Source organism: Coregonus clupeaformis, chromosome 10 (assembly GCF_020615455.1).
Source record: "Coregonus clupeaformis isolate EN_2021a chromosome 10, ASM2061545v1, whole genome shotgun sequence".
In the NCBI taxonomy this organism is placed as follows: Eukaryota; Metazoa; Chordata; class Actinopteri; order Salmoniformes; family Salmonidae; genus Coregonus; species Coregonus clupeaformis.
In genome coordinates, this window is record NC_059201.1 from 54,786,641 (window position 1) to 54,799,369 (window position 12,729).

General features: G+C 42.3%; 1 protein-coding gene across 2 annotated transcripts in view; it reads right to left on the bottom strand.

The window, feature by feature from the left end:
* The window catches only part of LOC121576024 (eyes absent homolog 2-like), a 45,748-nt gene that overhangs the window by 8,148 nt on the left and 24,871 nt on the right, over window positions 1–12,729 (bottom strand). Inside the window, exons 2-9 of one of the 2 annotated variants that reach the window (XM_041889323.2) lie at window positions 12,308–12,378; window positions 9,837–9,877; window positions 8,457–8,579; window positions 8,068–8,169; window positions 3,563–3,639; window positions 3,075–3,255; window positions 2,799–2,938; window positions 2,292–2,375 (exon numbers count right to left, since the gene is read on the bottom strand). In XM_041889323.2, the coding sequence (XP_041745257.1) occupies window positions 2,292–2,375; window positions 2,799–2,938; window positions 3,075–3,255; window positions 3,563–3,639; window positions 8,068–8,169; window positions 8,457–8,559 (687 nt within the window). In that variant the 5' untranslated portion in view covers window positions 8,560–8,579; window positions 9,837–9,877; window positions 12,308–12,378. The remainder of the gene's footprint in view (window positions 1–2,291; window positions 2,376–2,798; window positions 2,939–3,074; window positions 3,256–3,562; window positions 3,640–8,067; window positions 8,170–8,456; window positions 8,580–9,836; window positions 9,878–12,307; window positions 12,379–12,729) is intronic. The other variant, XM_041889324.2, reaches the window with a different exon arrangement.

The window sequence follows — 12,729 nt, forward strand, 5'->3', positions numbered from 1 at the left end:
ATGAAAGAGGTTCAGCTTACTCTTCCTGCTAATCACAGGCAGGAATTTGCAGAGAACAAGAAAACATCAGAAAGCACAGAAAGGACTTTTGTATTCAAATCGTTCACGCAGAGAGGAAATTCACATGCTGAGACAGAGAGAGAGAGAGAGAGAGAGAGAGAGAGAGAGAGAGAGAGAGAGAGAGACGCGGCCACTGTAGCCTACGTATGATAAATAAGATGCCGTTGGACCAATAATGTAGGGAATAAAATCCTCATGTGCTTAGAGTTCACCTCGGTTTTTCAAAGGCAGTGAAAACCACAGTCTTTCATCACGACCATTTGTTTTCTACCCCTTCCTGGGTCCAGGCTTGCCTTGTTCGCCTTAACACAGGCCAAACACTTGTTTACCTCAATGAGTTTGGTCATGACACAATGACTGTCATACAGAAGGAGTTACAATATAGTCTGTCTGGACTAGACACGCCATACATTGTTTTTAAAGAAAAGTTGGGGTCTTGTTTCTTTCATATAGGGAAACCTAAGCTAACATAAACATTGGTCGTTGCCTAACAGTGAGCCATATCAAACATATCAAACTCACTCCTGTCTAATTGAAAACCAATTCCTGGCTCGTAAATAATCCCACTAGGCCTTTGGTCAGAATCATTTTGGGGGATTTGAGGATTCCACCCCCCTACCCAAAACCTTTTTTTTTCCTGGCATGTCTAAGTTTTGATGTCAGAGCATGTTGGATTGAAGTTTGCCGTTTCAGCGGGGAAGCTGGGTGGGTGGAATCAGGAATTTGGCACATCAGTCAAATGTCAACGCTTCCACCCTCTGCTTTCTCCCCGACGATATGTTGAAAAAGAAACAACGGAGTGCCGAAATGGTGGAGCGCTTTAGGTCTAATACTCTCTCTCTCCGACTCCACGTTTACATCGCATCAAACCGCAGAGGGACCGTGAGAATTCAAAACACAGTTGTGGCCAAAAAAAAGAAACATGACTATTGTTCCCCTCATCAGCTGCCTGTCTATTATGTAAAGGTTATTCAGCTGTCAATCAAACAGTGGGATGTGGGTTGGCCAAACAAGTCCACTGGATTATATAAAGAGACAAGAGGGCACAGAAGGAAAACACCAAGTGTGTGAAAAGTTAAGGAAAGAGCAAAGGACAAAAACACTTCTTAAAAAGGTAGGCTTTAAGGAGTGAATCCTAACTTCGACCTAAGTAGAATATTCATTTTGTCCCATTGACATCAATGCGCAAAATTCCACTGGAAGTTAGGATCACCCCTAACTGATATTGCATAGTTTATATCATCAATGATTAGGGTTGCAAAGGGAGACAATATTACTGGAAACTTTTTAAGTTTACCAGTAAACTACCAGAATATTTTATCAGATTATAAAAAACGTGGCCTTTTTGGGTACTTCAGATTATCACAGGTGTCTGTAATTATCTCTGTGCGGCCTTATTACGTCCCGAGTGGCGCAGCGCTCTAAGGCACTGCATCGCAGTGTTGCGGCGTCACTACAGCCTGGGGTTCAATGACCAGGAGTCCCATAGGGCGGGCGCACAATTGGCCCAGAGGACGCATGACTCGACCTTCGCCTCTCCCGAGCCCGTTGGGGAGTTGCAGTGATGAGACAAGATCGTAATTGAATCGCAATTGAATATCACAAAAAAGGGGGTAAAAAAAAAACAAAAAAACATATGTATAAAATAAGAATATAAAAAAAAAAAAATAGAATGACAAAGATGTAAATCATTATCCTAAATATAACCAATCAATTTAGTGAATAGCATTGGAGTTTAATATTAGGGTTTCAGCATGAAATATAAATTTAAATACATTACACACTATTATACTATGTCAATATGTCTTTGTTGTAAATGTTTTGGCGCCAAACTGGTGGCAGCTGTGAAAAAAGCAAATAGTTGGAAGAGTTGCAGAGTTAATTGAAAATAATGCCAATGTTGATTAGATGCTTTTTAGGCTATTTTCTCTTAAACCATATGGTCTTCCCACTAGAAACACATGGACAATATGGACACAGATATAAAAATGTTATACTATATATAAATACATTTTATTCAAGTATAAATTACTAAATGACCATAGATTGCCATAGATTACCTGTTAATCACCAAAATTACTGAAGATTCCGCTAACTTTGTTAAATTACCTGTAGCTTTGCAACCCTATCAGGGATTAGTTTATATAAGCCGGCAAATACTTTCAGGGTTACTTAATTTGAGAAGTGATATGGAGAGAGTCTTTTAAGTCATATAAGTCGATTTTTTATACCTTGCCAAATCGTGTGGAGAAGCTCCCTGTGAGCAAAGAGTGGAAAATGATGATGGTCTCATCAAGGTCCCACACAAACACACGCTGGAAAATAAGACAAAGACATACACATATTTAGCCAAATAGCCAAATAACACAATATCTCAATTGAAGAGAAAATGACAGTGCGGGCTACACATACAAACTGATCAATCAGTAGAAACATTCGTTGGAAAATGTTTTTGTAATACTGATGACATGAATGACTGAGGTCTGTAAATGACACTACTGATGATTTCTTTACAGTTATGAAAGTGCAACTTCACTTTAAACAATCTGTCCAGTAACCTTTGTTCTTCCTGTTTAATAACAGTCTGTGGTCTGTTGTGTGCCTATATGTCTATACTGTCTGTGGTCATATTGTAGGTCAGTGTCTCAATGGCTACCATTGACGGGATGTGTGTGTGTGTGTGTGTGCATGTGTGTGTGTGTGTGTGTGTTTGTGACTTCCATGGACTGTAACATTACCTCTATATCTGAGTCCAGGGGGGGCTGTGGGTCACTGACTCTTTTCCTGCCCCTCAGTTTCCCGTCTGAGCTCCGTCTGGCTGGCACCCCCTCCGGCTCTTTCCCTGGGGTGGGGGGGCTAGGGGGCGGATGGTACTCTCCTGGAACACACACACACACATCCCGTCAATGAAAATGTCTAAAACAGCAAAGAACACGACAGAAAGATAAATACAATGTTAAGAGGATAATAAATCATTCTCCAATAAAGGGAAGAGGCAGGCCAACCATCTGTACCTGTGTGGGACTCAGGGCTGTGATTGGGCACCACAGCGGGGTGTTCTGGATGCTGATAGGGTATGGGCGTGGTGATGGCGCTAGGGCTGATGTTGCTGCTTGCGAGGTACGGGCTGTTGTAGTGTGTGTTGTAGTATGGCGAGTACTGGCTTTGGCTGTAGCTGGAGTACGCTGAGAAGTCCTGACAGAGGGAATAGGATAAATATTATATCATAAGATATATGAGTGGAAAATAAACCGAATATTACAAATGATCACATATTGGGCTTCACCCTTTCTTCACAGTTTATTTTTAAAAAAATTTTTTTACAATGTCATGAAGGAGGCTATTGCTGAAGGCAAATGAGTGGCACATTCAATTGTAAGTTGCAGTATTCCAAACCCATTTAATGCCATCCCAGCAATTTTGACACTTTTTGCAATGCGAGAGCTGTTTTCATTTGTATAAAATATGTTGTCCATAATGGTGTGTTACATCCTGTGCTGACCTGTTGTGTGGGGTTGAATGGAGTTGAGCCTGTGATGGTGTTGGCTCCCTGGAAAATCCCAGAAGAAATACTGCTACCTGGAAAACAACATTAAACCAACGTTAAAAACAGACTCACATTGACTGACATTTACAGAAGTTGGACTTGCATTGAAAGCTCCATTGAAAACATATTTTCATTGGTATTGTAATCCTTGAAAGACATTTCTATAATGAATGGGAAAAAAACAGGCAAATTCAAAAATGCAAGGCAGTTAAACGTAACTCAACAGAAATTGCACACCCATCGTACAAGTATATCAGTCAATTACCCCTCATTATAGGGCATAACTATGCATTTGTAACTATGTGTACTAAGTGGATCGTGAGACAGCATTAGCCAAAATTCTGGTAACCTTCTGGTAAAATTCCCAGGTTTTCCAGAAATCCTAGTTGGAAGATTTGCAGAATAAGAACGAAATAAGTGGGAAACAACACTGTGTCATCGACTCGACACTAACCACAGAAGTAGCTTCACAACATGGCCTCAAAACATTGACTTGCCTCAACCCCTCCAGGGAGTATGGCGCTTGATTTATGAGTCCCAACAACAACAATGCAGTTGGGGGAAGCCTGGTGTGCTTGCTAGCTACTCCATCAGAGTTATCAACTCTGCTGAAGGAATGCCTTCCTCCGGGCTCTTTACCCCAGCCACACTCGTTTGTTACCCCTCAACATCCCTCCTTCCCTCCATCCCACCACCCCAAGACCGAACCATAGATTAATGACTACGCAGAACCACCCGGGAGTCTCCCAGGACAACAAAACATAGTCTTCAAAGCAACAACACAAAGAAACTAGAAGGTCTCCAAATAAACAGTGTAGTTTCTGGTTCTGATTTGGTTTGTCCTTTGTAGTGTGTGTGTGTGTGTGTGTGTGTGTGTGTGTGTGTGTGTGTGTGTGTGTGTGTGTGTGTGTGTGTGTGTGTGTGTGTGTGTGTGTGTGTGTGTGTGTGTGTGTGTGTGTGTGTGCGTGTGTGCGTGCGTGCGTGCGTGCGTGCGTGCGTGCGTGCGTGCGTGTATGTGTATGTGTCTGGGAGGAAAGGTCTGGTGGTCTTGTACATGGAGTTGCCATGGGAGTTTGTTTCAAGCCACTCTAGGTTTTGTTTACCTGTATTGTAACACATGAAAGAAAGCAGAGTCGTCCCATGCATTCCATTGAAAACTCATCAACTGTCATGGTTTCAGACAGTTAGAATACAAGTATTTCAGTCTTACTTTCTGACAACAACGGTAGCTGGCTGAAGCTGGAACAGACTGACATTTCGTCCAAGCTTAGACAAATGAATCTGCTACAAAATACAGACCAAGACACATATAAATATAACAAATATACAAAACTCTCTTTGAAGATCAGCGTGGATTCTATAAACCTGCTTTGCTATAGGGCCATATTCTCATCTCTCAAGTTTTCATCTTGAGTCTCCTCTTTTGCGTCGTATTCATTAGGATCAAACAGAAGAAAACGGAACTTGTCCAATAAGAAACGCTCATTTCCGTTTTCCATTGCTACTCATGAACACGACTCTGTTAACAGTGGCCCTACATTTCACTGTCAGTAAGTCCATGCAGTTCCTCCATTAGCCTCCCCTCCCAGCACCACAACATGCACCTTAACCTCTAGCCTCTGACAGAGCAAGGTCAATTTCACGCTGCTTTGAAAGCCATCAAGTCCTACTGAGCCAAGCATGCTTTGGGTGCCGAAGAACTGGGGAATGTGTGGAGCACAGACACACACACGGAACACACGGACGCACACATGCAGACACACACACGCAATCATACACACGCACCCGACACACACACACACTTTCTTTCACTCTCTCTCTTACACACAAACACACACACACACACATAAGAGCGTGCTGGTCCGGGCCGGGCCGTGTGGTGTGGGTGTGTGAGGAGGAAGGGGGCCTGACCCCCAGAGAGGAGAGAGAGAGAAGGGGAGAGAGATGGCTGACGCCAGGCACCCAGACCGCAGCTAATGGAGAACAGGTGTGGAGGAGGACAGACGGGCACTGCTACGGACACCCACCTGGAAACGCCAGGACCCCACTCACTGGGCTCGTAGTCAGAGGGGCAGATCATGACAGAGAGATCAGAGAGAAAGAAAGAGATAGGGAGGGAGGTAGGAGAAAGGACTGGCCATAGAAAAAAGGATAGATCTCAGCAAAAGAGATAGAGGGAAAGGGAGTGCGTGTGTGAGAGTGAGAGAGAGCGACAGAGAGAGACAGAGAGAGAGAGAGAAATGGAGGGAGAAAGACAGACTCACAGTAAGGAGGGTAGGATGGCTAGCCATCTGTAAAGCAGAGAAGAGATCAGAGAGAAATGCACAACGAGAGGTGGAGTACTGACCGTGTATGTGTGTGTGTTTGGGTGTTTGTGTGCCAGCATGTGTGCATGCATCCGTGTGCATGCAATCCTCTGTGTGTGCGTCTGTATGCATCAAGATCTCATAGTTTCCATTTGAAACTTGAAGTATGAATGTCTATTTTTGACCCATTCATTCTGCGTGGTTACAGGGTTAAAACAGAAACAATTCAAAGGTCAACAGTTTAGGGATTAATTCAGAGTGGTTAAGGTTAGGGCTATGGTTTGGGGAGGCTCTGCAAACCATCCGACCTCATACCATCAAGTATCATCAAGTATTCTCATGGCTTGCTAGAGCCTAAATGACTCTCAGACCATGAGAAACAAGATTCTCTGGTCTGATGAAACCAAGATTGAACTGGGAGAGTAGTCAGGATCGAGGGAAAGGTGAACGGAGCAAAGTACAGAGAGATCCTTGATGAAAACCTGCTCCAGAGCGCTCAGGACCTCAGACTGGAGCGAAGGTTCACCTTCCAACAGGACAACGACCCTAAGCACACAGCCAAGACAATGCAGGAGTGGCTTCGGGACAAGTCTCTGAATGTCCTTGAGTTGCCCAGCCAGAGCCCGGACTTGAACCCAATCTAACATCTCTGAAGATACCTGAAAATTGCTGTGCAGCGATGCTCCCCATTCTTACCTGACAGAGCTTGAGAGAGTCTGCAGAGAAGAATAGGAGAAACTCCCCAAATACAGGTGTGCCAAACTTGTAGCGTCATACCCAAGAAGACTGTAGCTCAATTGGTAGAGCATGGCGCTTGTAACGCCGGGGTAGTGGGTTCGATCCCCGGGACCACCCATACGTAAAAATGTATGCACACATGACTGTAAGTCGCTTTGGATAAAAGCGTCTGCTAAATGGCCTATTATATTATAAGACTCGTGGCTGTAATCGCTGCCAAAGGTGCTTCAACAAAGTACTGAGTAAAGGGTCTGAATACTTATGTAAATGTCATATTTCTTTTTTTTTTTAAACATACATTTGCAAAAAAAAAATACAAACTTGTTTTTGCTTTGTCATTATGGGGTATTGTGTGTAGATTGATGAGGGAAAAATAACAATTTAATCCATTTTAGAATAAGGCTGTAACGTAACAAAATGTGGAAAAAGTCAAGGGGTCTGACGGCTTTCCGAATACACTGCTCATTCCCCTCCCTCATATCGCAATTTGTGCCACCCATAAGTGAGAAACCTACATGCCAAGTATAGACCGTATATTGTGTTCCCTACAGGTTATAGAAAAGATCAGAAGGTCCCCAGTCCTACCTACCTACCTACCTACCTACCTACCTACCTACCTACCTACCAGGTTATGGAACATTTGCTCTATCAGTATTTCTCCAGTAGGTTTCCTGAAGGAGAAAGCCTCCACTTCGATGTCAAATAAAATAAAACCAGAACACTACAGTAAAGTCTGCAAAAACACTTCAGTGAATACTATAGTATTTATACCATAGTATACTATAGTATTTTTTTATGTGGGCATATAGTAAGCATAAACACTTATTGAAGCCATGCAAGTAGCCTAAAGGATGTTTTCTATTGGGGACTTTATGTTGAGGACATACGGTAGGCTGCTAGTGTTGTGATGACTGGTCTAATGTAACCTATGAATGAAGCCAGCGAGTTTATATGTCACACATGCATATCTTATATTTTTGCATCTCAGCTCATTTGCTCTTCTCTTTCTCGGCATATCCTCTCACCAGTTGTGATATGTTCAGGGGATTCTTGGGGAGGGTAGGCTATGGCCATCCTTTTTTAGCGCTGATCTGATGTTTCCTGTAGGCCTACTTCTGTTTGCAATGGCATGGTAGGAGAGCCTGTAGGACGCAGCGAGTAAATACGGTAGGCTACAACAGCACACACCCTCCCACTGAGCGTTGATCATGCAGATAGCAAAGCAGAGAAGGCCGTAGAGAAGTCACATTTAGACATTGCATATCATTTAACAGTTCCATTTCCCAGGCTGTTCATATTACTGGTTTCTCGCCATTATTTATCTCGGGAAACAAGAATGGGTTTGGGCAGGATATCCCGGTAAATCTCGGTAATCCGGTTCCCGATATTTAGCCCTAGTATGTGTGTGTGACTGACCGTGTGTGGGGTAGCTGTAGAGGCCCTGGCTGGGGGGAGTACTGCTGAAGTTGGAGTAGCTCAGCAGACTGTTCTGTCCTGCAGAGTCTTCTGTCTTAATGTCTGTAGATGAAAGGACATAAGGAGATAAATGATCCACACTGGATTCAGTTACTGAAACTGGTTACACTGTATTTTACAGAGGGGCATGCTGTAAAACTGGGTGTGTTGTAAATTGCGGGCCGCATTAAATCGGCTTGCGAGCCGCATTTGGCCTGCGGGCCTGTAGTTTGAGACCCTGGTGTATATGGATGTGGAGTTGTCTTAGATGCCATACTTTCCAGACAACTTTTAAACAGTCATATCCCCCCCTCTTCACCCCCCGTATTGAATTATATGACGGTACTTACTGTATGAGGGCATGCTGTAGCCCTGGGTGTGGTATGTGTACGGTGTGTAGGGTCCCGCAGGCTGGAGGGCAGGGCTGTACTGGGTCTGTCCATACGCCGCCATGACAGCTCAGGTCAGCTGATCTGGAAGGAGGAATTAAAGACTGGTAAGTTGCTAAGCAACATGGGGACTATATGTATTGTCCAAATTGCCATGTTGGCTGCTTAGCCTATGCTATGCTGTGCTATGCTAAGCTATGACTAAGAATTGTCACACGTCAGATGGCGTCACTCCTCCAGGACGCTCATCCCTCAACCGATCTGTGTTGTAGGACCTGGAACTCATATTGACATTTTAATATTGACCAACTGCCATTCAAAAAAGTAAAACATAGTTCCAAATTTCACAATACTACTGCACTCTCTTATGACTCTCCATGAAATAGAAAAAATAACTAGCAAGCTAAATTATTACAAACGCTGTGGCAGTGAATTAATAGTTTGCATTTGAAAATAAAAACAAACCGGTGGCGATCTGCTGCACAAATGCTGTGCAAGGACGTTGGTCGTCAGTGCAGTGACTTGATCAGCTGTGTAGCTAACTGTTGTAGCTAGCTACTTTACTGACATAGTTAGCTAGCTAGTTAGCTAGCTCTTCCTTCACTGACATAAAAAGCTTGCTTAGCCTGTTTAAATTACCCTGAAGTTGTAGACATGTAGCCCCACAATTAAGAGGGACTGACTGTTATCAGAAATCAGTCCATAGATGAGCATGTTTCTCCACGATCGTATCATTGGGTCAGCTGAGCACAGTCAACAGCTGACTCGGGAGGCTACTGCAATGACTCGTGGCAGAAGAACAGCTGCCTCATGAAAACTCATAATATTGTAAGCATTAGCACTACTAGCTACAATAGCTTGCTAGCTAGCTTTTGTTGGAAGATTCAACATTGTGTGTGCAGCACTAAGTAGGTAGCTGGTTGGTTAGCAGCATCGTTTCAGTCAAAGATGATTTAAGTGACTGGCTCAGCTAAAGTTTGGACAAATTATGCTAGCTTTCGTGCCATAGTCAAACTTCAGAAATACTGCTCATTGAAGCACAATCATCCTTAGCTATATGTAAAATGGAGCGACTAAGACTTCCTCAACAAAAAAACATCAACATTATTGACATATTTATTGTTTTAGCTTAGATTAATTCAGACAGATTTGAGGCAGAAACGGGGTTCAGCAGATGATGTCCCCTTGGTAATATTTTCAAATGTTAGACAGCACATTGTAGCAGAACTACTTTTGAGCTATCCTATTACCCTTTGCGAGATACAAGACAGATCAGTGCAGGCGAAATCAACGTGCTATCTGACGTAAAACAATGATGACTAAAATCTCAACAACACTCACTTGCAGATGAAGGAAGAGTCTGATATTGAGTCTTAGTGGCCCTAGAGGGGAAAACACAAGAAAGAAACAGAGAAACATATAAATACCAATAAAAAATAATATTAATTGAGTAATGAAAAGGGCAATAAATAACTTCAGATATGATTTCACAGTGATAAAAGGCTTTATACGATTCCAATTTCAACACTTAACCATAATGCCATAGAATGACATTTGATAAAACTAGTCTGATTCCACTGGGTAAGTTTCGTAAAAGCTGCTGAAAATACAGTGTCTTCAGAAAGTATTCACACCCCTTGACTTTTTCCAAATTTTGTTTTGTTACAGCCTTAATAAAAATTAAAAAAATTAATTCAGATGTTGTGTCACTGGCCTACACACAATACCCCACAATGTCAAAGTGGAATTATGTTTTTAGAATGTTTTACTAATTAATAAAAAATAAAAAGATGAAATGTCTTGAGTCAATAAGTATTCAACCCCTTTGTTATGGCAAGCCTAAATAAGTTCAAGAGTAAATGAAAATGTGCTTAACAAGTCACACCCCTGAGTCAATACAGTGCATTGCAAAAGTATTCATCCCCCTTGGCGTTTTTCCTATTTTGTTGCATTACAACCTGTAATTTAAATGGATTTTTATTTGGATTTCATGTAATGGACATACACAAAATAGTCCAAATTGGTGAAGTGAAATGAAAAAAATTACTTATTTCAAAATATTCTACAAAATAAATAATGGAAAAGTGGTGCGTGCACATGTATTCACCCCCTTTGCTATGAAGCCCCTAAATAAGATCTGGTGCAACCAATTACCTTCAGAAGTCACATAATTAGTTAAATAAAGTCCACCTGTGTGCAATCTAAGTGTCACATGATCTGTCACATGATCTCAGTATATATACACCTGTTCTGAAAGGCCCCAGAGTCTGCAACACCACTAAGCAAGGGGCACCATGAAGAACAAGGACCTCTCCAAACAGGTCAGGGATAAAGTTGTGGAGAAGTACAGATCAGGGTTGGGTTGTAAAAACATGTCTGAAACTTTGAACATCCCACGGAGCACCATTAAATCCATTATTAACAAATTTAAAGAATATGGCACCACAACAAACCTGCCAAGAGAGGGCCGCCCACCAAAACTCACAGACCAGGCAAGGAGGAGATTAATCAGCGAGGCAACAAAAATACCAAAGATAACCCTGAAGGAGCTGCAAAGCTCCACAGCGGAGATTGGAGTATCTGTCCATAGGACCACTTTAAGCCGTACACTCCACAGAGCTGGGCTTTACGGAAGAGTGGCCAGGAAAAAGCCATTGCTTAAAGAAAAAAATAAGCTAACACGTTTGGTGTTTGCCTAAAGCCATGTGGTAGACTCCCCAAACATATGGAAGAAGGTACTCTGGTCAGATGAGACTCAAATTGAGCTTTTTGGCCATCAAGGAAAACGCTATGTCTGGCGGAAACCCAACACCTCTCATCACCCCGAGAATACCATCCTCGTGATGTTTTTCATCGGCAGGGACTGGGAAACTGGTCAGAATTGAAGGAATGATGGATGGGCCTAAATACAGGGAAATTCTTGAGGGAAACCTGTTTCAGTCTTCCAGAGATTTGAGACTGGGACGGAGGTTCACTGTCCAGCAGGACAATGACCCTAAGCATACTGCTAAAGCAACACTTGAGTGGTTTAAGGGGAAACATTTAAATGTCTTCAAATGGCCCAGTCAAAGCCCAGACCTCAATCCAATTGAGAATCTGTGGTATGACTTAAAGATTGCTGTACACCAGCGGAACCCATCCAACTTGAAGGAGCTGGAGCAGTTTTACCTTGAAGAATGGGCAAAAATCCCAGTGGCTAGATGTGCCAAGCTTATAGAGACATACCCCAAGAGACTTGCAGCTGTAATTGCAGCAAAAGGTGGCTCTACAAAGTATTGACTTTGGGGGAGTGAATAGTTATGCACGCTCAAGTTTTCTGGTTTCACAATAAAAAATATTTTGCATCTTCAAAGTGGTAGGCATGTTGTGTAAATCAAATGATACAAACCCCCCAAAAAATCCATTTTAATTCCAGGTTGTAAGGCAACAAAATAGGAAAAATGCCAAGGGGGGTGAATACTTTTGCAAGCTACTGTACATGTTAGAATTACCTTTGGCAGCAATTACAGCTTTGAGTCTTTCTGGGTAAATCTTTAAGAGCTTTGCACACCTGGATTGTACAATATTTGCACATTACTCTTAAAAAAATTATTCAAACTCTATCAAGTTGTGATTTTGAAATATTTCTGTATTTCATTTTTAATAAATGTGCCAATAATTCTAAAAACATGTCATTATCGGGTATTGTGTGTAGATGGGTGAGAATTATCATGTTGAATTCAGTCTGTAACACAACAAAATGTGGAATAAGTCAAGGGGTATGAATACTTTCTGAAGGCACTGTATATTTTGCAAATGTTTGTACTACTTACTTGACTCTGTGGAGAGCGTGTTTTCTTCCCTGGCAAGGCTCAGTCACTCAAGGTCCTCGCCGTCAGCTTTCCTGTGGAAACAATATTGAATAAGCATTAGAAGTATGTGGGTGACTGACACATAGCAACATGCCTCGGGCACTGACTTACTTAAAAATTGGAACAGAACACAAATTTGTGCCAAAAGAGCAGGGGGATAATTATCGTACTCGGAAAGTTCACAAAGTGATTTAGGTTTAGGAAAGAATTGAGTTTTTGACAGAGAAAAAGAGACTGACAGCCCGACAGACAGACAGGCAGACATGCTACAAGTCGGATAGAGCCGACGAGGTTTACACAGTATAAGAATGCACCATTAAGGATGCCACTGACAGACAACAGTGAGATTACACAAGTTTTTTCTTCCTCGTCAGTCAAAATGG